At 44.2% G+C, this 26106-nt stretch overlaps 1 protein-coding gene across 1 annotated transcript in view; it reads right to left on the bottom strand.

Moving 5' to 3' along the window:
- The window catches only part of LOC138453420 (CD109 antigen-like), a 1060964-nt gene that overhangs the window by 473860 nt on the left and 560998 nt on the right, over positions 1-26106 (bottom strand). Inside the window, exon 15 of the mRNA XM_069606254.1 lies at positions 14452-14604. Coding sequence (XP_069462355.1) covers positions 14452-14604 — 153 coding nt within the window. The remainder of the gene's footprint in view (positions 1-14451; positions 14605-26106) is intronic.

The following is a 26106-nucleotide window of genomic DNA, read 5'->3' as shown; positions in this document are numbered from 1 at the left end:
GTGAAGTCTGTACGCATGCGCAGGCTCGCCAGAGTATATATTGACAGGCATGTATCTGAAACACGGTTTTCCTTTGAGATGTGCTGTGTACATGAAAAAACAGTAGGCCAAATGGGATTTGGCAATAAGAATAAAGTGTCAGACTCGCCACAAGATTGATATGTGGGCTGGAGGGTTTGATTAGTGTTTATTGCTGAAATCATAACACAATAAGGATTGGGAGACTTGAGGATATCCCATTTCCAAGTAACACTTCACATAGCAGGTAGGTACCTTTGGTCCACAGAGCTCACCTGAGCGTAAAAGTAGGGGTGGTCAATGTAACCAGAGGCTAAATGTATGGAATAACCCGCATCCCTATCCATCTCTCAAGCAAAAATAACTGAAGTTCAGAAAGGCCTGAAAGACCACTGTACTCCAAAAAGCAGTTGCTACGAAAAATCCACAACTGAGATCGCATTCAGATAAAGCTATCTGTGGAGCAAATTATGTATCTGTATTTCATGGTTAACAAAGTGGCTCTTAAAACGATCATTGGCAAAGTCAATAGATTTGACTTTTGTAGTTGTTAATTGCATTTGACATTTAGAGGTATCGATTTGTGTTGGCCCCATGAAGAACGATCTCAGCTCAAAGAACATACAAGCGGAAGGGTTGGTCATCACATGACAATTATTATGTGAACTGCTAGCCTCAGCTGGATGATTAAGAAGTTCTAACATTTTAAATTGGCAGACACTGTCCACACCTCACAATGTCAATGGCCAGTGATGATCGAAGTGACCCACCCCAGGATGGCCACAGAAGCTCCACCAATTAAACACCAAGGACTGAAGGAAACAAAACTACCAATTTTGACTGTCCAATAACAAATCTGGGAAAGTAGCTGAGATTAATATGAAGTCATCTTTATGAATAAGCTATGAATTAACTAACAGTGTGGTAACGAGGAGTAGGATAAGCCAATTGGACTAGGAACTGTATAGAATTCACCAATAGAGCAACCATGTACAACGAATCAAGGTATGACACTGCCTATGTTTTCTGCAACATTGTTGATGCTGAAACTCTGCACTTGACTATAAAACTCCACCATTTTGTATTAACCACTAAATGATTTCTTTGGAATGATTCCCAGCTGCGGTTGCATGTAATAACATTTTTGTTTTTCTTGCTTCTGTGCATCTGGATTACTTTTATTATTGATTTTTTGAGTCTTACCCTACATCTGGTGACCCCGTTTCCATGATCCTAGACTCCCCGGGCCAGAAGCCTCTCTGCTGCATTCCCTGGGTATGCAGCACCAGCCTGCAGGGAGCAGAAACAGTGTGCATCACGAGGAGGCCAGCAGGCGCCGGAATTATCCATTGGCCTACCTGATCGCTGGAGGCAGAGGCGCCACCCCTAGGTGTGCAGGCCTTTCTGAGGGAGGGACAGCATCAGAGGCCCTCGGGTGAACGTAGCGAGCGAAGTGCACCTGACACAATAACAGCGATCACTAAGAGTGGGAAGTCCCACACTAGCAAGGACTGTAACTTTCTGTTCTACGGGTAAGGTAACGAGAGGAGGAAACAAAGAAAAGTGTGTATATAAGTGTTGAATTTGAATCATATTGTAAAAAGTGTAAATATATTAAGTGCATTTGATTAGAGACGAAAGCGGATTGGTGTGAGTGTGTACAAATGATTTTAAAACGTGAAGAAGATTGCATTGAATTTTGAATTGGTGCGAAGATGCAAAGACAACATGGAATTCTTTCTCTCTCTCTGTCTCTCTCTCTCTCTCACTTTCTCTCAGCTCATTTTTTAGGCTACCCCTGCCACCTCTTCTCCTTCTCTCATTTCTGACTGCCTGCCTGTGCGCCATCCAGGAGTGGTGTGCCGCCAACGATCTCGGCCTTAATGCCAGTAAGACTGAGATTCTCCTCATCGGCAAACCCGCTCCCTCCTTTCCTGTCACTCTCTGGCCGGCCTCTCTTGGCCCTCTCCCTGCTCCCACCTGTGAGACTAAACACCTCAGGGTCATCTTCAAACTCCACACTCTCCTTCTCTCCTCACATTTCTGACGTCTCTAAGAAGTCACACTACCAGCTGCACCTCCTCAGAGGTATTCTTCTTTTCCTCTCCTTCCCCCAGAAGCTCACTGTTGCCAGAGCTCTGGTTTTCTCTAGGCTGGAATATTGCAACCGCCTCTTTCTAAATCTGCCTGCTTCTACTCTCCGCCCTCTGCAACTCATCCAGAACAGGACTGCGAGACTTGCCCTTGGCCTCAAGCCCAGGGATCGTATTTGTCCAGGACTGAAATCTCTACACTGGCTACCAGTGGCTGCGAGGATTAAGTTCAAAACACTATGCATTGTCCACAAGGACTTTTTGGGCCTGGGGCCTCAATACCTCAACTCTCTCTTCCTAAATATCTTCCTTCTCAAGCTCTCCGCTCATCTGCCTCCAACTCCCTCAGGGTCAGTCGCTTCTCCAAGCAACAAGTTGGTGGGAGATCTCTTTCTTCGGCTGGGGCCTCCCTCTGGAACAGCCTCCCTCAAACTTGAGGAGAATCATCTCCGGTTCCAGAAGCACCTCAAAACCTTTCTCTTTGCTTCTGCTTTTTCTCCTCCTCTCCCCTGCTGAATTCCTGGCAGAAACTGAAACTGCACTGGTTACCTGACCACCCTCTGATCTCGGGCCCATGCCCCCACCCCTGCAAGCTGCACCCCTGCACTGCCTTCCGGGCAACCCCCGCACTTGGGGACTGTCTTCTGTATTCATTCAGTCCCACTTCCAGCACTTGACACCCGATGTCTGCACTTACCATTGCACTTGCCACCAGCTGGCCGCACTTATTACCTACTGTTATTTATTCTTATCAAATGAGTTGCACTGTCCCCTACCCCCGCACTTCTCCCTTCCCATGCACTTGCACCATCTGAATGACACCTAGCCTAGTAGGATCATTGTCTTTGTCTTCCCTCTGCTCCTCCTCCCATGCCTCGTCGCGCCTTGAAACACTTGTGTATAGGCGCGTTATAAATGCAATATCATATCTCTTTCTCTCCCCAACTCTCTAGCTTTCTTTGATTGTTTAAACTTTTTTTTGTGATTTTTGTGGAGATCGGTGTTGTTATTTCATGGTGTTATCAGTCAACCGTGACAAACAATTGTTGTTCAGTATTGTATTGTGGCATTGATTGTGAAAAGGAAAAATGAGCACTCCGATTGAACACATGTGCAGGGTGGTCTCGACATACAGGGATAAAATGTTAAAGTATAATCCTGTCAGCCACCCCTCGACCAACAACTCTGACCTCTTATCGGCCAAACTCACACTGTCACCCAACAGCACCATCAACATTCACCTACTATACCGCCCCCCAGGCAACACCCCAGACTCCCAGGACAACATCATTCATTTCCTTAGCAATAATATCAAAAGCTCCACCAAAACCCTTCTACTAGGAGACCTCAATCTCGGATTCAACGATTCTAAGGACAAAACTGAAGCCACCCTCACCAAGGAACTCAATGACCTGGGCTTCACCCAAAAAGTAGAAAGCCCTACTCACATCAAAGGCCGCATTCTTGACTGGATTGCAGACCATAACTGCCTCTCCACTATCACCTCTATCTCCTCACTGCCCTGGACTGACCACAACTGCATCGAGTTCTCTATTCCTATCAACAAAAACCACAAAACTCTGACCCCTGCTTGCGCTGCACAAGTCAGAAGCTCTAAAAAACTCATAAAGGAGAACCTGCACCCATACCTCAATACCCCCGAGTTAGCTCCCCCATTCACTAATGACCCCAATGTCCTAGCAGACATCTACAAAGTTGTAATTTCCAAAGCTATCAATGAAATAGCACCACTCGAATGGAAAAAAGAGAAGAAATCCCTACATACCAACTCATGGTTTACTGAAGAACTGTACACAATGCGATCCCACAAAAGAGCAGCTCTAAAAAACTGGCAAACTGATCCCTGCACCAATACCAAAAACAAATTCAATTTAAAATCTCGCACCAATACAAGATAGCTATCACCAATGCCTTCAACACACGAATCCCCAATGCCAAATTGCACTCCAAAGAGATCTTTGCCATTTTTAATGAGCTCATCTCCCCCCCCTAATAAACCGGACGAAATAATCAAAGATGAAGCTTGGTGTACCAGCATTCAAGCTGCCATGCTACACAAAATTGACCTTCTCCAAAAGAAAATCAAAGACCACTGCAAAACACTTCCTCATCAGACAGGAACTAAACCTACTAACACCCCACCCACCTCATCCAAGCCCACCATACCTGACTTCTCCTTCAGAGATGTCACTGAATCAGAAGTTATTAACCTACAAAAAAATCTCAAACCCTCCCCCTGTAAAGGCGATATTTGCCCACCTAAACTCATCAAAGACTGAGCAGACTGCCTTGCGCCGCGCTTCACTGCATTCATCAACGCGTCCTTTAAAACAGGCATCATCCCAGCTAACCTCAAAGAGGCCTGGGTCCGGCCCCTCCTAAAAAAACCTACTCTCGACCCCTCACAACCAAACAACTACAGACCAATAACCACGGTGCCTTTCCTGCTGAAATTACTGGACAAAGCAGCACACTGCCAAATCCAACACTTTCTGGAAACCCACTCCATCCTCAGGACTAGGCAATCAGGCTTCCGGACAGGACATGGCACAGAAACAGCCCTGGTCGATCTGAAGAGGAGTCAGATCACCCAAATCATGGACAAAGGCAAGCCTGCTCTTCTGCTCCTTTTAGATCTCTCAGCCGCTTTCGATCTGGTTGATCACAAGACTCTCACTTCACACCTCACCAACTCTGCCAACATCTCCAAAGAAGCAGCCCTTTGGATCACTTCCTTCCTAGCGGGAAGAGCCATGAAAGTCTTCTCGGACATCGCCAACGCCACTCCCACGACAATCCACTGCAGGGTCCCTCAAGGATCCTGCACTGCACCCACACTCTATAACTTGTCCACCAAGCCCCTCTTTGACAAACTTGACTCATACGGCATCACATACACGACCTACGCGGATGACACACAAGTACTTCTACCCCTTTCAGGATCCTACAATGAAGACGCCAAGGCACTCCACAAAATCTACTCCGTCATTAAGGCATGGATGGCAGTTAATGGCCTCTGCCTCAATGGTGACAAGACTGAAATCATGATATTAGGTCAACAGAAAACCCTAGACAAACTTGACAAACTTTACGCTAACTTCTCCATTGACAACTCCATCATCCCCGTATCCACAGCCGTAAAGACACTGGGAGTATACCTTGACTCTTCACTTTCGATGACCAGACAAGTCAGCGCAATCACTTCTGCATCCGCACACACAACCAAACTCATAAACGCCATCAAGCCCTACCTCTCTAAACCCAACTGTCTCTCTATAGCGAGGGCAACCATTGGAGCCAAACTGGACTACTGCAATGCACTCCTAGCAGGCACTTCAGCCAAAAACATAAACAGATTACAAGTCACGCAAAACAATGCTCTCCGGGCCGCTCCTAGTATCCCAAGAAGAGAGCATATCACTCAGGCCAGGCACTCAGCCCAATGGCTCCCAGTCAAAGAACGGATCACTCTCAAAATCCTGACCCTCACCCACAAATGCCTCTCTCTCTCCGCCCCGTCCTATCTATCAGAAACCATCCTCAAACCTTCCTCCTCCCGTCCCACCAGGACGCAATACTCCAACCTTATCTGCATCCCACGCATCAAAAAAGCCAAAGCCGGAGGTCTGAGCTTCCCCTACATTTCAGCCAAAACCTGGAACGCGCTCCCTGCAGATATTAGAGCGGAAAACTCACTCCACATTTTTTCGCAGGAAACTAAAAACCTCATTCCTTACAAAATAATTAGGAAACTCTCAGGAATCCATGTAAATATTCTGCATTGCTAATGTATTCATGTCTACTGTAAATTCTGTATTATATGTAATTACTGTATCCTATGTAACTAAGATTTTGTCTGTAACAAGCGCCTCGATGCCCCCGGGCTGAAGTGCGCTCTACAAATCTGAATAAAATAAAATAAATAAATTTGGAGTGGTCCTAAGGGACAGAAGGGAAAATATTTACACTTTGGCCACCAGAAGGCACACATGATAAGAATATAATTGAACACATGCTCATGCATTTGTTATCCACTTATAAGGGTAAAAAGATGAAAAGGAGGCAAATTATATAAGAGCTTTGGCAGCTGTATGAGATCGACAGGGAGTCAGTGGGATGGGAAGGAGTAAAAAGGGAAACACCTTTAGTCAGCCCCGCACTTTCATCATACTGAGACACCACAAGCACAGCACAGGCTGTGGCACCTGCTAAGTCGACAGCCCAGGCTCAATGGTATGAAAACACACAGTCGGAACAGGCTTCAGTGCCTGTGCAGCCGATATAGCCATCCCTAGCTGGAATATATCCAGTAAAACCAGCAGCAAGATATACAAATCCCCGGTATAAACCCAGAGTAGACCCTGAATTATCAACACCACAGGGAACACTAAAGATAAAGACCCCATTCTAGCGAGGCTAGAAAATAAAGTGTACAGAGATCTAGAAGCATCGATCCAAAAGAAAGGGAAAGAATTGAAGAGGCAAAGAGAACGAGAAGGACTATGACCTGTAGTAAATGCAGACACATGGACAGCAGGGGAGGTATTGGTAAAAATTGTAAAATGAATAGAGCAGTGATTAAGGATGTGAAAATAGAGCCAGAGAATGACACACAGTCAGAAGGGAGAAGTGTGGGAAGTTTAGTACATCAAGGATAGAACAGACAAACTTTCAATTATGACTCGGAAGTAACTGGAAGTGACGGAGATTAGGAGGATGATGAGGAAGATTGGGAAACAAAGGGAGAATAAGGGGAAAGGACTCCATGAGGGGAACGAATTAGGCCCTGCCCGACAACAATGGCAGTAGTCAGAGGGAAGAAAAGACAGAGGAGACACAATAATGGGAAGAAGGGGACCCAATTTTCAATCAATACAGAAGTGGATAGGGAGGTCACAATGCGTGCCCATGCCACACATGGACAAAAATAATTTGATAAAAACGATTTCCCCTCTCACTGTGGAAGCGGGCAAGTGGATATATGCACATGAAAAACAAAAAGTGTGAGTCACACTACCAGTGGGTGACAATTAAAGCTTACTCGCCAGCATACTGGGGATAAACACTATTTGGGAGAAAGCAGGGTACTCTGGAGTCCGTTTAGAGAAGGATGCACATGAATGGTCTCCTTTCAATAACTGTAGAGCCCATGTATTGGATGCTTTAAGAAGGGTATACCCAGGCAAACCTGACATAGGATCAATCATGGCACGCACAATGCAAGCTGATGAAGACCTAGTATTATACATTCATTCAATTCAGGAGATGTGGAGGGAGGAGACAGATGAAGCATTGGATAAAACCATACCAATATTTTATCACGTGTTATGCAGGGATTTGCCAACAGAGGTACAGACGTAGTTAGACAAAATAGTGGGCATCGAGGATAAAACATGATGAAAAATGTAAGCACACATAGTATATTATTGTAAGAGCAAGCGAGAAAAAGAATGCAAAAAAGGAAGAGCAGGCACAGCGTGCTGAAGCAAAGCTAGTGCAGAAGAAATTAGCAAAGGTGAGTTTGGAAATTGCAATGATTACAAATGCCAGTGACAATATACTAGGCGAAGAGTCTCAACCAGGAAGGGTAGGGAATACAGATAATGACACAAGAAACATGGGAGGGGTACAAGGAGCACATAGCAACTCCTAAAGGGGGAGAGGAGGTGGTTTTTGAGGTTTGAGACTCAGGTTTGGAGGGGCATGCTGGACATGTGGTAAAGTGGGTCATGTAGTGCGAGACTGTAGAAGTAGGCAATCAATGAAGTATCATCCAGGCGTGCCCGCACACCAATGCCCAGCGTATGAGTCATCATACAGGGCACCAGCCAATCGGGGATATGCCGCAGGGCCAGCACAGTCACAATACCCAGGCCATCAGCAGATGGAGCCCCCCACACAGGGATGGCCTATACAGTACCCAAACCCACATGTGGCACAGAATACTGCACAGCAGGCAATATCCCAGGCATTCACATCGTCATGGGAACAAAACGCCCTGCTTCGAGGGACAGTGACGCACTACATAGGAGTAGGTGCCGTGGGTGACAACATATTCCCAACTCCCAGAGAACAATATGGATTCAAAATAGGACAGCCCACAGTGAGCCCTGGCGTGCCCATTCTTATCTATCACCCTGAAGCCAGAGAAGGAACCTAACGTGGGAGTGAAGATAGGAGACAGAATGTTCAGCTTCATGTTGGATACAGGAGCTACAATATCCTGCACAAAGGAAGGAAGGTTCCCATTGGCCAAAAGCTATATGGGCATGCAGATTCTCTGGGACAGTAACCAATGTTCCTTTTACAGATGATTTTCCCATTACCATAGGAACACAAGAGATGCTAGCACCATTACTATACAACACTGAGACACCAGTAAACTTGCTGGGTAGGGACTTTCTACAAAAGTTGAACATGGCAATCTCACTCACAGACACAGGAGTAGTGCGCTCCACACCAGGCATGCATTATACCTCTCAGGTTCTCACTGAGTATTATCTCTAGGAGGAGGGTCTGGGTACACAAAGAAGGTGTGAGGCGCAGGAAGGGCAATTGGTAAAGGCCTGTTGTTGAGCATGGGGAAGTTGGTCATACATTCTCTTCCATAACATTGGGCCTCATTATAAGTTTGGCGGTAGCCTGGCAGTAAAACCGCAGGCTACAGCCAAACTTGCCCAAAAATCTGGCACCCAGCAATGAGGAATTACCGGGTAATTTCAACATTGTCAGACCCAGTAATTCCAACATTGCCGGGTGCCTGTCAGTCCCCATTCCCATTTGAGCCCAATGGGAATGGGGACATTGGATGCACTGACACCATGTACAATGCACACCTCGTAGTATGGCAGTCCGGGAACTACGGTGCCGGTAGGCTTACCGGTACCGCTTTCCTGGACCGCCATACTTGTAATGTCCCCCATTGCCTTTGGTGGATGCTGGAGTAATCCCTATTCAAGATGGTGGGGATGCCAGTCAGCATTGTTTGGCTAAAGAGTCACTGTGTGTGTAGTTTGGAATCTTGAACAAGATTCTAAACTGCCATTCATTCCAGCTATAAACCATGAAGGTCACAGCAACCAGAGATCCTGAGACAAGTAGAGTAAAGCTGAGGAAAACACTTCTCGAGACACTGGAATTAAGCAGCAGAACTTTACAAGACTTCAGTAGATGCCAGAAGAATTCAGATACTTGCTGGATTTCATTTTAGGAATAATTTTTTACAGCTCATTTAATGTATTTCTGTAGGCACATTCAAGGTTTTAGCAATCAATTAATCAAAGCTTAAACGTTTACAGGAATGTACTTAATGGAATTTCATTGAAGCAGTTCTCTGTACAAAGTTGAGTTAATGCAGCAATTTGGTGTTTTGGGGCAGCACACGAGGAACTGAACAGCGCAAGGTACGTGTAGCGATCATTATTTAAAATCAAAAGCGCACAAACTGAAACGATTGTTGCGAGCGGATTAGAGAAAGGAACCCATCAGCATGAGAGCGCATGCCCAGGAAGTGGAGTTTCCATTGTAACTGCGCGTTGCATGATGCTAAGCGCATGGGTGCTCTGAGGACCAGCATTAATCATCGCTGTGCATCGCATCCTCGGTAGAGCAGCCCCCTCTGGAAACAATGCGCTGGAGTTGCACCGGTGCACTGAAGAGTCGAAACACTCGCCTGCAGAGGCAGTTTAAGTGTCTCAGAGATCATGTAGGTAAGGAGGAGTTTGCCAGTGTTTGCACGCACCAGTAAGCTGAGGAACTATGTTCAGAGTCATTTTCAAGTGAAAATGAATTGAGGCACAGAATCTTTTACTACGCCTCAGATGAACATTGTTTTCTTCAATTACAGGACAGAAGTAAGACATAGAGACAAGTATGGCAACAGAAGCATGTTCCTTTTCCTTCAGTAAAATGTAGGAATTAGTGGATTAGCATTAGAAATAATTGAAAAGCACAGGATTTCAGTACCATTCCTTTGAGGAAGAGAAACGAGACTTCTTACACTTTACTTTGCTATTGAATAAGAGAGCCTCCAAGCTTTTGACAGAGGTGTATTAGGTAAAGCAGAAAGCAATATTACAGTGGGAGTAGAAGGTGCATAGGAGTATTGTAACCATGACATGTATTTAATTGCAGGTTTTTTAATGGAAGAGCAAGAGTCCTGTAAGCATAGGGCAATCAGTAAGGACCTGATCTTTTATTCTTTTATCCATTCCCAAACAGGCAGCTTATATGCCCTTTCCAATGGAAAGCAGTATGCCTGTCATAGCGGTGCAGCAGAAACAGCTACCAGAAGCCTACAGTTCAGTGTCTATGGTACAGATCGTAGAGCTTCAGGAAAGAATACCAGCAGAGGAAAAAGCACTTTGGATGAAGAGAATATGCACCCTATCACCCACCGACATGTCATGGAGACAAAACCACACAGGTAAAGTAGTAATGCCATTAGAGCTATTGAATATTGCCTTGGAACAGCTCCATTACCTGACCCATGCACCAAAGCAGCACATTGCCGCTGACATCAGTGAGGATTGGTTTGTTACATACCTCTGAGAACAGGTGGACAGGTATGTGGCAAATTGTACAACATGCCACATGTACCACCCAGGTTACACAATGAAAACCCTCTGAGGAACATTGCCACGTCCATCAGGACCTTTCAAAGAACTCCATATCAACTTAATCGACATGGTGAACAGGTGCAGCACGTACCCATACATGATCATGGCAATATGCCCATTTTCCCATTGGATTGAGGCTGGTCCCTGTGTGAATGCTGATGCAAAATCTGCCACCAAATTTCTGGTGAGGGAGGTCTTTCCAAGGTGTGGAATATGCAGCGTCCTGAGGTCTGAAAACGGTCCTCATTTTGCAAGTGAATTCTTTAATGAGATAACCAAATTACTGGGGATAAAACACAAGCTATGCACAGTGTACCACCTACAAGCCAACAGGTAAGTAGAGCGACTCAACGGCCTATTTAAGAATACATTGGCCAAGATGTGCGCCAGGCTCAAGAAGAGCTCGCTCTATTGTCTTCCCCTGGCCCTGTTCAGTCTGCGCTATCAGCCAACCAAAGACCACCACTTGTCACATGAGGTGGTGATGGGGAGGCAGATGTACTTGCTGGTGCCTCACACTTGAACACTGACAGATGCTCACAGGAGTGCTGAATTATCGGGCCAGAATTCAATGTATATCTTAGGAATTTGTCAACATGTGCAAATGTTTGTCTCATCAGGTAATTGTCAAGACACAGCAAAGGGCCCCAAAGAACTTAAGTGACACAGCAACAACAACATCAGCCCAACTGTGTCAAGGCAACAAGGTCTAAGTGTGACAGCACAACCACAAGTGGCACCAGCCCAAGTACACAGGACCACACAAAATTGTCAAAGCAACCCCCCGGCTGCAAAGCAGATGAATCAAAAAGCCTGGATACACGTGTCTGATGTCAAGAAAGACAACAGCACAGCATCAGAGCTCCATCAAGAGGATCATGCTGAGATGAGCAGCCTCAGCCAAAGTTGAGTACAAACATTATGAACTCGTGTCTTAGGAGAGTATCACCCTTTGGGCAAGCAAAGATTGAAATGTTTACTCAAAAATATAGAGACGCAAGTAATAGATACCTGCAGAATGACGCAACTGCTTAAAGGGATTTGTTGTTTGTTTTCCACTCTCCTATTCTATGTTAAAATTATTGACAGTAGAAACTAGAAGTAGTAATAGGAATGATACCAGAGAAAGGAATGTAACAAAATGTAGAGATAACCTCATGACCAGATATAAAAGAAGTATACAAGGGGTAGAAAGTATACCTGATAGAATAACTGAAGAGCATCACTCCGAAGGGAGCAACATTTGGTATCTGACCATGAAAGCCATCAGTAGGGCTGAATCAATCATGCTTTGTGTGTGGGCTTATTTCACATGCAGCTGGCACCCCAGACTGTTCATCCCCTGAGAAATATCAGTGTTAGAATCACAGTGCTTAGCACATTTAGTATTTTGCAAAGTGAAAGGGCAATTCCAGGGATACCCAGTTGAAATAAGGCTTGAAGAAACAGATAGAAGCAGGTGTGAAGCGAAAAAAGGACAAGACTAGAAAACTTGCACTCAAACCCCAAGTGTATATTGAAGGACAAACGTACTGAAATACGCAATGGGTAAAGGGGCGAGCAGTATTCAAAGCAGAGGGACTGGTGGGGTATGAAGAAGACGTTATAAAGAATGTGGATGGGAAATGCAGAGAAGTTTGGGCATTGTATGCGAACAAGTTAACAAATGTGTACCAGCATGAGCAGCCAGTAAGAGCACAGATACTCTTTTGATCTTCATTATGTTTCAGAGGCAAAGGAAATTTGCCCATGGATCAAAATAAAGGCTGTAGCCAGACCATCACAATGCCAGCATTGGAAGAAGGAACAGCTGCCATAATGGATTTGTAGGGGCAATGTGGACCCAACACCTATTTCCGTCTACCAGCATCCTGGAACGGGGTGTGCTCCCTGCTGAACCTGTACACTCCAGTGATCTTGATCCATGTGGCGCACATATTGGTCCCCAAAAAGAAACCCCAGTCCCCTACGCTGCCCCCAACAATGCCAAAGCAGAATGACTCACCACAGTTGGCTCGCAAAAGATGCTTAAACTCCCTAAGTGACAATGCTGACAAAGCCCTCAAAGAAGTTCCAACCCAATATCAGCTTTTTACTAAAACTGAGACTTTCTTTGCCTCACTCCTAGCCCCTGGAATCCATGCAGCCACAAATACAAAATGGCTGAAGATTACCTGCTGGAGCCTGGTACAGCTGGCCAAACCAACTGAGCACAGACTTAATGCTATAAGGGAAAAAATGAGAGCACTCAGGACCATGACCCTTCAAAACAGAATGGTTCTTTATCTCCTCACTGGCATAGAGGGCGGTGTCTGCAAATAAATAGGCAGCTCTTGTTGCACCTATGTGCCCCCAAATGACGCTGATATTGGGTTTCTCACCACCGCAATAAAGGCCCTATATCACCTGAAGGTAGAAATGGGAAATGAGGGGTGTATCAAAAAAGACATTAACTGTTTATCAGACATTTGTTCATTGATGCCAAACTGGCGAACCAATTCCTACCGAATAATTTTGCAAATCTTAATCTTCTTAATTCTGAAATGGACAATTTTTCAAATCACCAGAGTCTGCTGTGTGTCCCGTGGAGATTAAATAAAATGACTTGCAGTCAAGGTAGAAGAGGCCACGTCTCCTTGGAAACATGAGAACACACAGACAGATGAGGTAGAAATAAAGGCTGTACCTAAGATGGTACGCATCAACCGTCCCATATGCTTGGAGGAATCTCTGGTCACCACCACCAGACCCTGAGAATTACCTTGCATGTTATGTAGATCCCACAGGAGATGGGGGTTGTTGTTTTTTAGGATGTAACCCCTGGGACTATGTAAATGGGAGAGGAAACTTGAGAAATGTCAGTAAGATTTGGGTTCCAAAAGATATTTATGATTGGGCACATGAACAAGAATTAAGAGATGAGGAGCTCATGAAAGGACTCGTTCTGGAAGGAATGAAAGGGGGGAATGTTAGGATGAACTTCTGCATCCCATACGTGAAAGTAAATATAAACTAAGGAAACCCTTGAAGCACAAGGCTGTAAACACCTCAAAGGCTAAAGCTACAGGCCGCAAGCAGATTACCCTATCATTCCCACCATATCCCTTCACTGACAGATAAAATGGGAAAGCAGCACATACATGCACTGTAGGATAAGGTATGCCAAGATATGACTGAAATCACAAATCAACAAATATGCGCCAAAGGTCAATGTGACATGCACTAGGCAATGGAAAAGGGTCTCAGACAATGAAAAAGTATAAAGGACTAGATACCCTTGGGTTAGGTGCGCTATATAAGTAAATAAACTAAACTAAACTAAACAAGGCAGAAGGACTAGGATGAATGAGAATGTGCCAATGCATCTCACTGGTTCTATGAATTGCAGAGGTGCAGTATCTCTGATAAAGTTAGTCTTCTGCTGCCTAGCACAAAAGACACCTATGCATGGATGCAACTGCCTACAGAGGGACAATGAGAGGGCAAATATGTATTGCAGAGACTCAGTGCCTAAAAAGGTAGTTGTTTATTGTTTCAAAAGAAAAGAGATTGTATAACTTTGTCTGCCATTCAACCCAGTACATGATATAAATGTGTTTACTCCTGCAAGTCACTGATCGATTTTGCCAGTTTATACACTGTAATATCTTTACTATCTGCAAACATTTATATTTTACAAAAATCTCATTATTGACACTTGCCATTTGTTCTGTAATCTTGTTTTCATCGCTGTTGAGATTTGCAGTCTTCTCAACGATCATTAATCCAACCAATGATCCAGGCTCTGTCACATTAATATTCAGTGACACAATTTCTGATGGCTTCACCTGAGAATTACTCCAGGTCAGAGAAACCTAAAAGAGAAGATAAATTTATATTTCTCAAGAGTACAGATATGACATGGTAGCGTTTGAGTAATTTCAAGTAATCAAGGCACAGGCAAAGTTAAAGCTCAAACATTTCAAAAGATTCAAATGGCAGAATTACACATGCAAGTGTCATATGTTGGCCTATTTACATTTCTATTCAATGGAATAATTTGTTATGTTTCTGCATTTGTATTTTACAGAGAAGCATCCTTCCTATAGGAAACCACCTTCTCAATCACTGCTGACTTTGGCAGGTCACTTTAAAGCTCCAACATGGTTGATGACGTTCACACTAGCCACCTCCCAGTTTCTTCCAAACAACCACCATGTTCCTTCAGATAAATTATGTTATTTTTCTACTTTTCCATTTTTGGGTGTCGGTCACTGTGTAGTAGTGCCATGTGAGGGGAATGGGGCCGGTTTGAATTGTTGTTTGCCAGATTACTTGAACTGCATGTAAGTACAAAATATTTAAACTATATTTTAGAATACAGTCAGACAACTATGTATTCTTTGATGAAATCTAAAGGGGTTCTTCATCCCAGTTATGCATAAAAACACTTCAAGGCACTTTACAAAGAGAAAAGAAGATCTGCTACTGCTCCACGAATCGTATTTGAGGAAAGATGAATAAAGATGATAGGGAACATATCCTCAACAAAGCTTACTTGATGTACCCAATAGGTTACACAGTTTCAGATGTTGTCACGCAGATAAAAACTAAAAAGCACTCCATAATATTGGGTAATGTGTATGACCCTTACAGACCTAAAAGCATTTTTTTGTTAGATTGCGCATTTACTTTGTGAGGGACAAAATCAAAATTGGGAATGATTTTAATATGGTCCAAGATGTCGGATTAGCTAAACATCAGTCATGTGCCAAACTGGGTTTTAAAGAGATGCTGAATCAGTGTGACTAGAGGAGGGTCTAAAAGCTTAAACAACAGACTTCCACATTCTTTGTGAACTCAGTGGTTCCAACTCAACAACTTATTTTTTCTTTATGTCTAAAAACCTATTGTATTCTGTGGGGGATTCTTTGCTAGGTGAGGTAGTAATCCCTGATCACAGAGAGGTTGACACAGGACTGAACGTCTAGGTAGTGGGCAGGGAGGTAAACAAATATGGAGGCTTAAGACATTCTGTCAGAACGAAACATTGTGGATAATATGGATAGTTGTGGATAATATCGATTGTGAAAATGATAATACTTGGAATGCTAATTCTGTCTCTCATGACTATATCAATAAGAAAAGGAAGGCTGAGGTTGAAAATGTCATTTCTTTTCAAGGAGACAGAACATGCATATTGCTTAGATAGTATGGTGACACATTTATCAAGTGGTCTTAAAGAAACCTAGTAGTCTAAACATTGTGCTGTACCAGCAGCCTGAGGAGAAAGTTTTCCACTAAATTGCAAGCATTTTTGGAGCACAAGGAGAGGTAGTGGGGATTACTGGCCAGCCGCTTTCAGAAAATTAAGATTGCAGATAGGCAGCCTTGATTGTGAATTAGCATGGAAGGATCCTCATCTCGATTGCTTACATTAATTGATCCACTCATAAATTCTACAGGAGGTTGATGACCAACACAATTTTCAATAATCAGATATCGATTGCGTGAGACGGCTAATGCCATTACACTTATGAATTCTAAGAAGACTCATGGACACAATGGTATAATTAGAGAATTTTAGGATACATTTGGTGCAATTTTATTACCAATCTTAGACAAAATCTAAAATTATGTTTTGGTAAGTGGATAACATCCCAGCCTCTGTGCCATCACACTAATCCCTCTCAGCCCAAAAACAAGTAAAGCTTTTTCAAAGTGTGCAAACCTCTGACAGATATTTTGCAAAAATGCAGATGTGATAAGGGAAAAGCTTGTTATGACCCGATTACATGGAATAATATCTACTCTCCTACACAAAAACCAATCAGAATTAATTAATAGCAGAAACAGCAATACTAATATGCAGTAGTTAAGTAACCGTCTGACCATGAAATAATTTATATTGATGGAGAGGAGGCTTTCGAACATGTAGGTTGAGTGTATTTGATGTACAATTTGCAGAGGTTTGGTTTTTATTTTAAAACTCATAACTCTTTTGGTGCACTGCACTCAGCTCCTACCACTCTTATTGCAATTAATGGATTTATTTTAGAGGATTTCCCTATTGACCGTGGAAAGACACAGGGTTACCCTCTCTCAAATTACCTTTTTAATTTAGCTATGGCTCTACACAATCATGAGGGCAGTGAGTGATACGTGGGATTCCATTACATGGAAAGCTTGTTTAAAAAAAACATGAAGTTCAAGAATTGTAACGATAATGTCTTAACCTGCATTTTGAGACTCAAAATAAGGCAACACTCCCAAAAAGGGAGTACACTGGGGACAAGGAAGTGTAAGTTATCAAAGAAAGTCTCTGAGTATGGGCTACCTTTCTGTGGCAATAGGGTTAAACAAGGGGAGGTGGAGAAGAAATTGGATATTTTATTAAATTGAATGACAAGAATAAAAATAAAACATACACAATGTAAGCCTAGACCAATTATAAAGAACTAACATTAGACTGAAAGGAAACATTTGTAAGAAATGTAGACGAAATTATATCACAAATGCTAACAGACTTTGCAATCATGTCAAATTTGTTGTCAAATGTGTGTAGGACATTGTTTTTGTCACAATAACTTGTAAATGCACTGATGACAGTGGTACGCAACAAATCATGTAATTATAGGGCAAAGAGTTTCTGTGTATCAGTCAACCCAAAGATAGAGGTTCTGGGTGTGAAGGTCTAAGATATATGTGTGGCCCAATCTTCTTCAGGACAAACAAGATTTATTCTGCTAAATTGCCATCTCGTAGGTTTCAGGAAACTTCTCAACAATCTGTAAGGAACAACATAAAGAGTAATTAAGAGCTTAATTTGTGTCCTACATGTTTTTAATGAACTAATACAAATTTCGATCAAGGTTGAGGACACTCACTGTCGCCTTCTGAGGTGACAGTGTTCAGAGTTGATACACTGTATATATGAACAGGATTTCTGTTGTACAGAGTGTCATGTTACTGGTGTAGGGAAAAAATGAAGAAGGAAAAGCGGAAAGCAGAGGATGGGAGGGTCAAGGCGGCAAAAGGGGAAATAAAAATAAGGGATGAGTGTGATTGTCCATGTTGTATCTATGGTGATCAAAGGAATGACTAGCTGCTGACTTACCTACACGAGGGAAGTCTCATGTAATGGTGATGTGTTGGGACAAGTGAGATGATCACTTAAGACTGTAGTCTGAGGTCCCAAATAATTGGTATCTGCAAATAGGATAAGAGAATATAAACCCGGCTTTAGTTAAAATGGGTAGGGTGTGAGGCTTGAGTTTTAAAATTAAAAAGTGAAATAAAAAGCTTGTGTGTAAAAACTTACTTTACTGTTTTCAGCAGGTCATGACTCAGCATGCGAAATACTGCATACCACGGTGGTGTTACACAGAGCGCTAATGGAGTATTTCAGGAAGCATAGAGCAGAGGCATGGAAAATGGACCAGTGTGTGTATGTCTGTGCATATCCATTGGTCAAAACCCACAATGTTGGAGTTTAGTTTTTATCTGCAGCAGCCTGTAATCTGGTTAACGTACAATGCCTATTGTTGTGTTTGGAAAATAAGATCAGCTAACCTGTTATTTGGTATTTGGTTATTTGGTAAATTGTGGTATATGAACAAGATAGCTGTGTGCTGTTGCTGGAGGTATACTGAGCAAGCAGAGTGAAAAAAGCCGGGACTGGTTGGATGTCATGTTGGCTTGTGCTGTGAATGTTGCAACTAGTCAGCAATAGTGTTGTGTTCCATGTTACTGAAAATCAAGGAAGGCACGCGTGTTTTGCCATTCTTTAATATGAGATACGTGTAGTGGAAGTTGAAAACAAGTGTTGATTTGGACATTGGTTGGGTAGCTTCTAGATGTGAGCTACGGTAATAGTGTTTCATTGAATCTGCTCATTGAGGCCTTGGAGTTGGTGTGTAGTCTGAGTATCCACAGTTGTTTCTGTTTCATTAACCAGCTGATTGTGCTGTAGACATTGTGATGAATCCTGTGGAGTCATCACGAAATCCCAGCCTAAAGTCTCCTCTGTAAGGGAGTATGACACTGACACAAAAGGTACAATTTGTAAAAACTTTATTCAATTCTTGGGGTTTTGAAAACTGCCCTTTAGCTAAGATTGGAGTAGTGTTAAGATGGATTTCTAAACTCTGACCTGGTCTGACCTGGTGGGCATGAGTTTAGTAGGCCACCCTAGTTTAGTGGAACAGCGGAACCTTCTGGACAAGCCAGCCCAATCTAGGTAGATTGGCAGCCAGTCAAGACAAAGTCTCAGTAGGGGTGAGAGTGATCGCAAGCCCACAATAAGCACACACAGTAATGAACCACAAATTACTCTTAGACAAGTCTATATGAAAACTATCTATACATTTATTGTTGACCGGACCAATAGACACAAGTAAACTTTAGTTATATCAAAACAGTTACCATACAAAATACTCTACTACATAACCTAGATACAATACGTTTTCTAATGCGACAAAGGAGTAAAACATAGCCACAACCTGTAAAGAGAAGGGTGAGTTAACACAGTAGACGATTCTTCAGAGTCGTTCCTTAACTTTCGAGTCCAGCCCTAAGAAGTGGGGAGCCTTGTGCTCGACAGTACAGTTGTGCGTAAAAACGCACGATTTCGCAGGCAAAACAAAAAGCAGGTATTTTTGAGAGAGCTGTAGCAAGTCAGAAAGGGTCTTGAGGCAATGAAGAATTGGTTCCCACTATTCGAGCAGGATCTGCCCTTGTCAGCAGAGCAGTTTTCAAAAGGTGAGAATAGTTAGGGAGCACAGGCTAACCCAGCCAAGATCGAATACCTTTTAAGGGAAATTCATGCGTAAAAGGGATCAGTTGTGCCAGGGGGCCACCAGTAAATGATTCAAATACTCACCAACCCTCAGCACAGCCTGGACCAAGCTTTGCCAGTTTACTCAAGGTCTAGTAGGTCCGAGTCCTGCAGTTTTGCAGTGCTCTGGCACTCAGTGGCTGCGGGATAGAGCAATCGTCCTTGATGGGACAGTTGCCCTTTCTCGGATTCCGAAAGGAGGTATGAAGAAATTTCTGGTGCAGCAGGCTTCAGGGCACAGGACAGCAGAACAGCAAGGCACCTACAGCGACCGTCACCAACAGGTAGTGATGCGGGAATCACAGATGCAGGCAGCGTTACGCACTCTCCTAATTCGGTACCTAGAGGAGGTAGGCCTATGAAATTTGGCAGGAGAGGGCGCGGGACAACAATCAAGCAATGTCCCAAGTCTCGGGTTTCATGTCAAGACGGCAGTGATTCTGCGGGATACGCTGAGGTAGAGCTGGACAGTTCACTGAATGGCCCAGGAACACTTCCAAAGAGGCTTGTTCGGTGGGTAAGCAGGGGGCCATTTTCAGACCTGGCCACAGTCTTGAACTAAACGCGGTAAATGTGATATGATTCTGTTTAAAGAAGTAAAACACTTTTAAAAAGTAACTGCTGCCAGCAGTTCATCCCAGGCACACTTGTACAATTGCCCAAAAATCATTTGAGGGTGTCTAGGGGCATACAACAAAAAGGAACTCAGTGCACGGTACTGCAAGGTACATTGTAAACTGTTAAAAAGTTAACAAGAAATGGCAACATAGTCAAAGACTAAGGGAAACAAGAGTTTCCCAGTACTGACAGTCTGAAGGGTGTTTCAGTTTCCCCATAACAAGTGAGCAAAAGCCCAGGGGAATGCAGCTGAAGGCTGGGCTCCACTGGCAAAAGTCAGGATAGGAAAGCCAAACAAAAGCACACATTTTAGGGGGTCCACAAATGGAGGTAAAATTACATATTGAAGCAATCTTTCCTAACACTCGCTCCTCCCAGTCTAAGGACAGGGGGAACTAATCCACCCCTGGATGAGCCTCATGTTCAGGTCCGTTAAACATCCTGGACAACCCATCAGCATTGCTACGTTGGACACCTGGCCTGTGATCAATGGTGACGTTAAACCCTTGCAGGCTTATGGACCACCTGAGCCACTTTGGATTCTCTCCCTTCATGTTCATTAGCCACTTTAAGGGCTTATGGTCAGTATGCACAGTGAAGTGAGTCCCATAGAGGTAGGGCCTCAGCTTCCTTAGGGCCCACACAACCAAGAAACATTCTTTCTCTACAGTGGACCACCTGAGCTCTCTGTCCTTAAGCTGGCGACTAATGAATCCAATCAGTTGTTCCTTGCCTTTCTCATCTATCTGTGATAGTACAGCCCCTATCCCAGTATCAGAGGCATCTGTCTGCACAATAAAGACATGTTTGTAGTCAGGGACCCTCAGGACAGGGTTGGCACAGGCAGTCTTTTAAGCCATTGAAGACCTTCTAACACTCCCCCGACCAAGAGACGTTCTTTGTTTTCTTTGGAGTTGTGAGAGCAGTAAGAGGGGCAGCTTTGGTGCCATAGTCTGCCATAAAATCTCGATAACACCTAGTGAGTCCTAACAAGGCTCTCACTTGGGTTTGTGTAGTGGGGGTAGGCCAGTTTTGTACTGCTTGTACTTGATTTGATTTTTTTATAACATGCAACGATGAAATAAATTGTATAGAGGCGCAGTTTATATCAGATGAGAAGTCGACACACAGTACCTAGAAAATTAGAACAGAAGGATGGCTGGGGAAGGGAACCGAGAAAGTCACATTATCTAAAAAGAAACATTTTTAGAGCTTTACGAAATTTATAGATCGTTTCCAGGGTCTTATATTCTTGGGGAATGCTATTCCAGAGCAAAGGGCCATGAACCGCAAATATCGTATCGCCCACCGTCACACATTGAGAGCGGGGAATAAGCAACAATTGATCCGATGAAAGCAAATATCTAGATGGCTGATGGCAGCTGAGCTTGTTTGCCAAGTAAGTAGGAGTAAGCACATTGAGGCTCTTGTATATAAGGTATGCGATCTTAAACGTAATCTTGTCTTCCAAAGCCAAGCAGTGCAGAGCACGACGTGCACCAGAGATGTGATCATATTTCTTCAGGCCACAGGTTAGTCTAACTGCTGCGTTCCTGGTCTTTTGCAATCTCTGGAGTTGTTTGCCGGGAATTCCGGCAAGGCGACTGTTACAATAATCCAAATGTGAATTTGTCATTGACCCCCCCACTAAAGTATGGTCACTGCACAGAACATATGGCAGGACTTGTTGCAGCATGCGCAGGGAGTAGAAAACTGCCTGAACTTTGTCACTAACCTGGCTTTTGCTACCAAGGTTGTTTTGCCATATACAGCCAAGGGTTTTTGTCTTGGGGACAAATTTAAGATCAGCCCCCAAACAATATAACTCTTGGGGGAAATTACCTGCCCTAAGGAGATGCTGTGGTCCAAACAGAGCAACCTAAGTCTCTGCTGGGTTTAATTGCAGCTGGTTAGCTGAAATCCATTGGCTAACCTCCTCCAAACATTTATTAATCCTAATAAATGTCTGTTCTACATCCCCATTTTAATGAAGACCTGAGTATCATCGCACAGGAATGAAAGTTAATCCAATGCCTTCTCAGAATATTCAACAGAGGGCGCAGATAAAGATTGAACATTAGAGGTGAGAGGGAAGAGCCCTGAGGAACCCCTCATCCAATGGAAGTGGGATCAGAAAGAAAGCCCCCCATTTTCACCTGCTGATAGCGATCAGATAGAAAGGGGGAAAACCATTTCAGGGCATGGTCAGAAACGTTGCCAATTTCCTTAACGCAGCTGAATAATATAGAATGGTCGACAGTGTCGAAAGCCGCGGATAGATCCAGTATTACAAGTAGTGAGAGATCTCCATTATCCGCAGCCTCCAACAAGTCATCCTGCACTACTAGGACTGCTGTCTCAGTACCAAATTTAGGTCTAAAGCCCGGTTGAAAAGGGTCCAGCAGAGACTCCTCTTCCACGAAGGCCAGCAATTAACAACAACCTTCTCTAGTAATTTGCCCGGCCAGGAAATACCAGCAATTGGGCAGTAGTTCTGCCAAACTTATCCATCTAAATTTGAATTTTTTAGAAGTAGTGAGATGACCGTTTTTTTAGATCTCAAGGCACAGAGCATTGTTCTAGTGATTTGTTGATAAAGTTTGTCATAAAAGGACCGATTTCCAAGGCCACCCCCTTAGCTGCACAGGCTGTCAGTGGAAATAACAAAGCATTTGTGGGTTTTAGTTTTGTGATCAGTGCCACCACTTCATCCTCAGACACTGTTTTGAAGTCGAAAGGCGGTAGGCCCTCTGAGATCATCAAAACTTCCAATGAACCCTGTTTCACCGGATCAGGGTACTTGTCAGGGGATGGGAGACTCAAAAAGATGCTTCTTTGATTTTTTTCCATCTTCTCCTTAAAGAATAAGTTAAATACATTGGCCTGCCTCAGCGATGCTTCCAAGGCAGAAGAGGTACATCTAGGATGGCAGAGGTTTGAGGCAACTTGATATAGCTCTCTTGCATGATTCTTTGCAGCGTCAATTTTTGCATGAATATATGCTGATTTTGCCCGAAAAATTGCCTGCTTATATACTTTTAAAGCCAGTTTTGACCTGTAATGGATATCCTGGGAATTATTAGCCTCTCTCCATTTACGCTCAACATCTCTGCTTTGTCTCCGTAAAGGCAGTAGGTCCTGAGTAAACCATGGTTTTAGTTTTTCTAAATTTAGGAATTTTTAATGGTGCTGTTGTGGAACAAATATTTTCCAAAATGGAAGTACCACAAGCAAAAACACATTACAATGTAGTGTCGAACCAATAGTATCTAGTGCATGTTGTACTTCCACACCCAAGATGTTTGCTAAATCCTTAGTACTACAAACTGATGCAGTGGGAGTGTCCTTTAAAGGCTGTGGGTGCTCTGCAGTACACTCCAGCACAAACAGCCAAGCATAACGGTCAGACCAGTGCACTGGGATTGTCTCATTCAAGGTCACCACATACCAATAGAATGTCAAGACAATGGCCCATAACATGGAAAGAGGAGGAGGTCAAAGAGAGAAGGCCATGATTGTCAATGAGCTCCCACAATTCCCTGGCATCCAAGTTTGTTTGATCATCCAGCCAGACATTAAAGTCTTCTAAAAACAAAATATATCTGTATTTACCTCTGGGTATGGCAAGAACTAGATCTAGTTGTTCTAAACAAGTTTTTTTCTGGGCCAGGGGGTCTGTAGCCAAAAACCACTTTCAGAGAGGAAGATGTGGTAGTCCGTATAACCAACTGACCCACTTGAGACACCCCATCCCACTGGAGTAACTCTAAATGAGAAACCTGTAATGCCCTCATGATTAAGAAACTGTATTAAGAATCCATCAGGAATCATTTTGTGAAAAGATGCTTGAGAGCTATCTGTGAACCATGTCTCTGTTATAAATAAAATCTCAAGGGCGTGCTCTTCCATGAAATCATGGAGTTATGTGCCATGAGCCATTGCCGACCTGGCGTTGATCACGGCAGCTCTAACGGTTCCCTTCCCGACATGTATCAAAAGAAGGGAGAAAAAGCCTTTATCATTGTTAAGGGCCAGCAGAACTGCCCTCCCATAATGACAATGCATGATGGGCAACACACTTTTAAGAAAGGGATATAGTTAAGAGAGTACCTAGTTGCAGAAAGGAAAGGAAACCTTGAAACCACCAGTGTTTCTGGCCAAACGGCCAACTCAGGCCACAACAGGCCAAAACAGGCTTTGCGTTAGCGCTTTTCGCTGTTGCAGGCCGGTTATGCCTGTGGCGCAGAGTGCTTGCGTCACAGGCTGTGCGCACACCCAGTCACTACTGGGGAATGGATTCCCCTGATTCACGGAGTGAAATGAGGAGGAGAACTTTCACATCTGAATGAACAGCGCCGGTGAGCAGTTGATCAAAGTGGCATCCTAAACATTTAACAACACAAAATATGTAATGTAATCAGCAGTCTAACTATATTTAAAAATACTAACTTCACTAAAAGCTGCAACTAGCATTCAGCATTAAAAAGCAAACGCTAATAAAATGTTTCTACTAAATTCATGTACAGCCTGCACAACAATATGCTTCACAAAACTAAGAAACGGCTTCGCGCTGACGTGGGCCTGTTATGCCTGTGGCGCAGAGTGCTTGCGTCACAGGCTGTGAGCCGGCCCAGTCACTGCTGGGGAATAGAGTCCCCTGATTCACGGAGTGAAATGAGGAGAACATTCACACGCGAATGAACGGTGCAGGTGAGCAGTTAATCAAATTGGCATCTTAAACATTTAACAACACGAAATATGTAATGTAATCAGCAGCCTAACTATAGTTAAAAATACTAACTTTGGAGACCACTAGCGGGTGCAGATGGCAATGGCTGCCTGAAGCGCAGCTCCGCAAGCCGAGGTGCTTAAAGAGACGAGAAAGAGATGATTCCACTGCCAAAAAGGTACCACATTTGCTGCAGAGACACCGGACAGGCCGAGGAAGGAAGTGTTCACACTGGAGCTGGGGGAGACCTGACAGAGGTCCAGCAATACAGCCGCGAAGAGAGGCCGGGGCCGCGGCCTGATGGAGCCCAATGAACGTCCTCTGGCGGGACGCGAAGACGAGGAGCAGGGAAGAGCGGCATCCCAGGAGCCGTCATTGATGACTCCAGCACACACGGCAGGATCTTAAATACCCGACCGACAGCAAGGAGGAGCGCACAGGAGGCGAGCTCTCCCGAGCATTCCAGGAGGAGCTGTGATCACTGGGAGGTGAGCTGGCTAGAGAGGTGAGGAAATCCCCTGCCGCCCAGGCCCGACATATCACGGCCATCAGAGGAGGGGGTTGCCAGCCACCACAGGGGAGCCACTCAGATCAGCTACAAGGGGGAAGAAGGCTGGTGGGACTTTTTATGAGGAGCCAGACAAAGCCTCCCCCAGGGATGAGAATCACATAGCCCCTCCCTGCACCAGCGGCACGGGAAGAGAGGATTTGACTCCCGCCATATAGAGCAAAGGTGAGCAGGTGCCAGTTCACTCCCAGGGGGCCAGGACCAGCCACGCCTCAGACCGAACTGGACAGAGCGCCAGGCTTCCTGCCAGAGGAACCGGGATCCGTCGCAAAGGCCCCCATCACTGAATGCAGACAAGGGAAGGAACGGAAGAGGTCCCTGGAGTGGCCCGGATCCTGGGTCAGGATTCTTGGCTGCTAACAAAGAGGCGCACCCAGGAGACCGGCTCTCCGGAACAATCTATGAAGGGCAGTGGTTTAAGCAGTGAGCGCAAGTAAAAGAGGAAAGGAGACCCACCACTGCGCAGGCCTGCCGTAAAACGGCCAGCATAGGAGGGGGAAGGGCCACCCACTACCCAGGGACCATCCATATCCGCAGCAAAGAGGCATAGGACTGGTGGGACAATGGGAGTGGCCCTGGATAAAGCTCTACCGGAGAGGAGGATTTTATAGCGTCACCCATCCCCA

This window comes from Ambystoma mexicanum, chromosome 4p (genome assembly GCF_040938575.1).
Source record: "Ambystoma mexicanum isolate Mex_15411 chromosome 4p, UKY_AmexF1_1, whole genome shotgun sequence".
NCBI lineage: Eukaryota > Metazoa > Chordata > Amphibia > Caudata > Ambystomatidae > Ambystoma > Ambystoma mexicanum.
The sequence above is the reverse complement of the archived record's forward strand: the minus strand, read 5'-3'. Positions and strand labels throughout refer to the sequence as shown.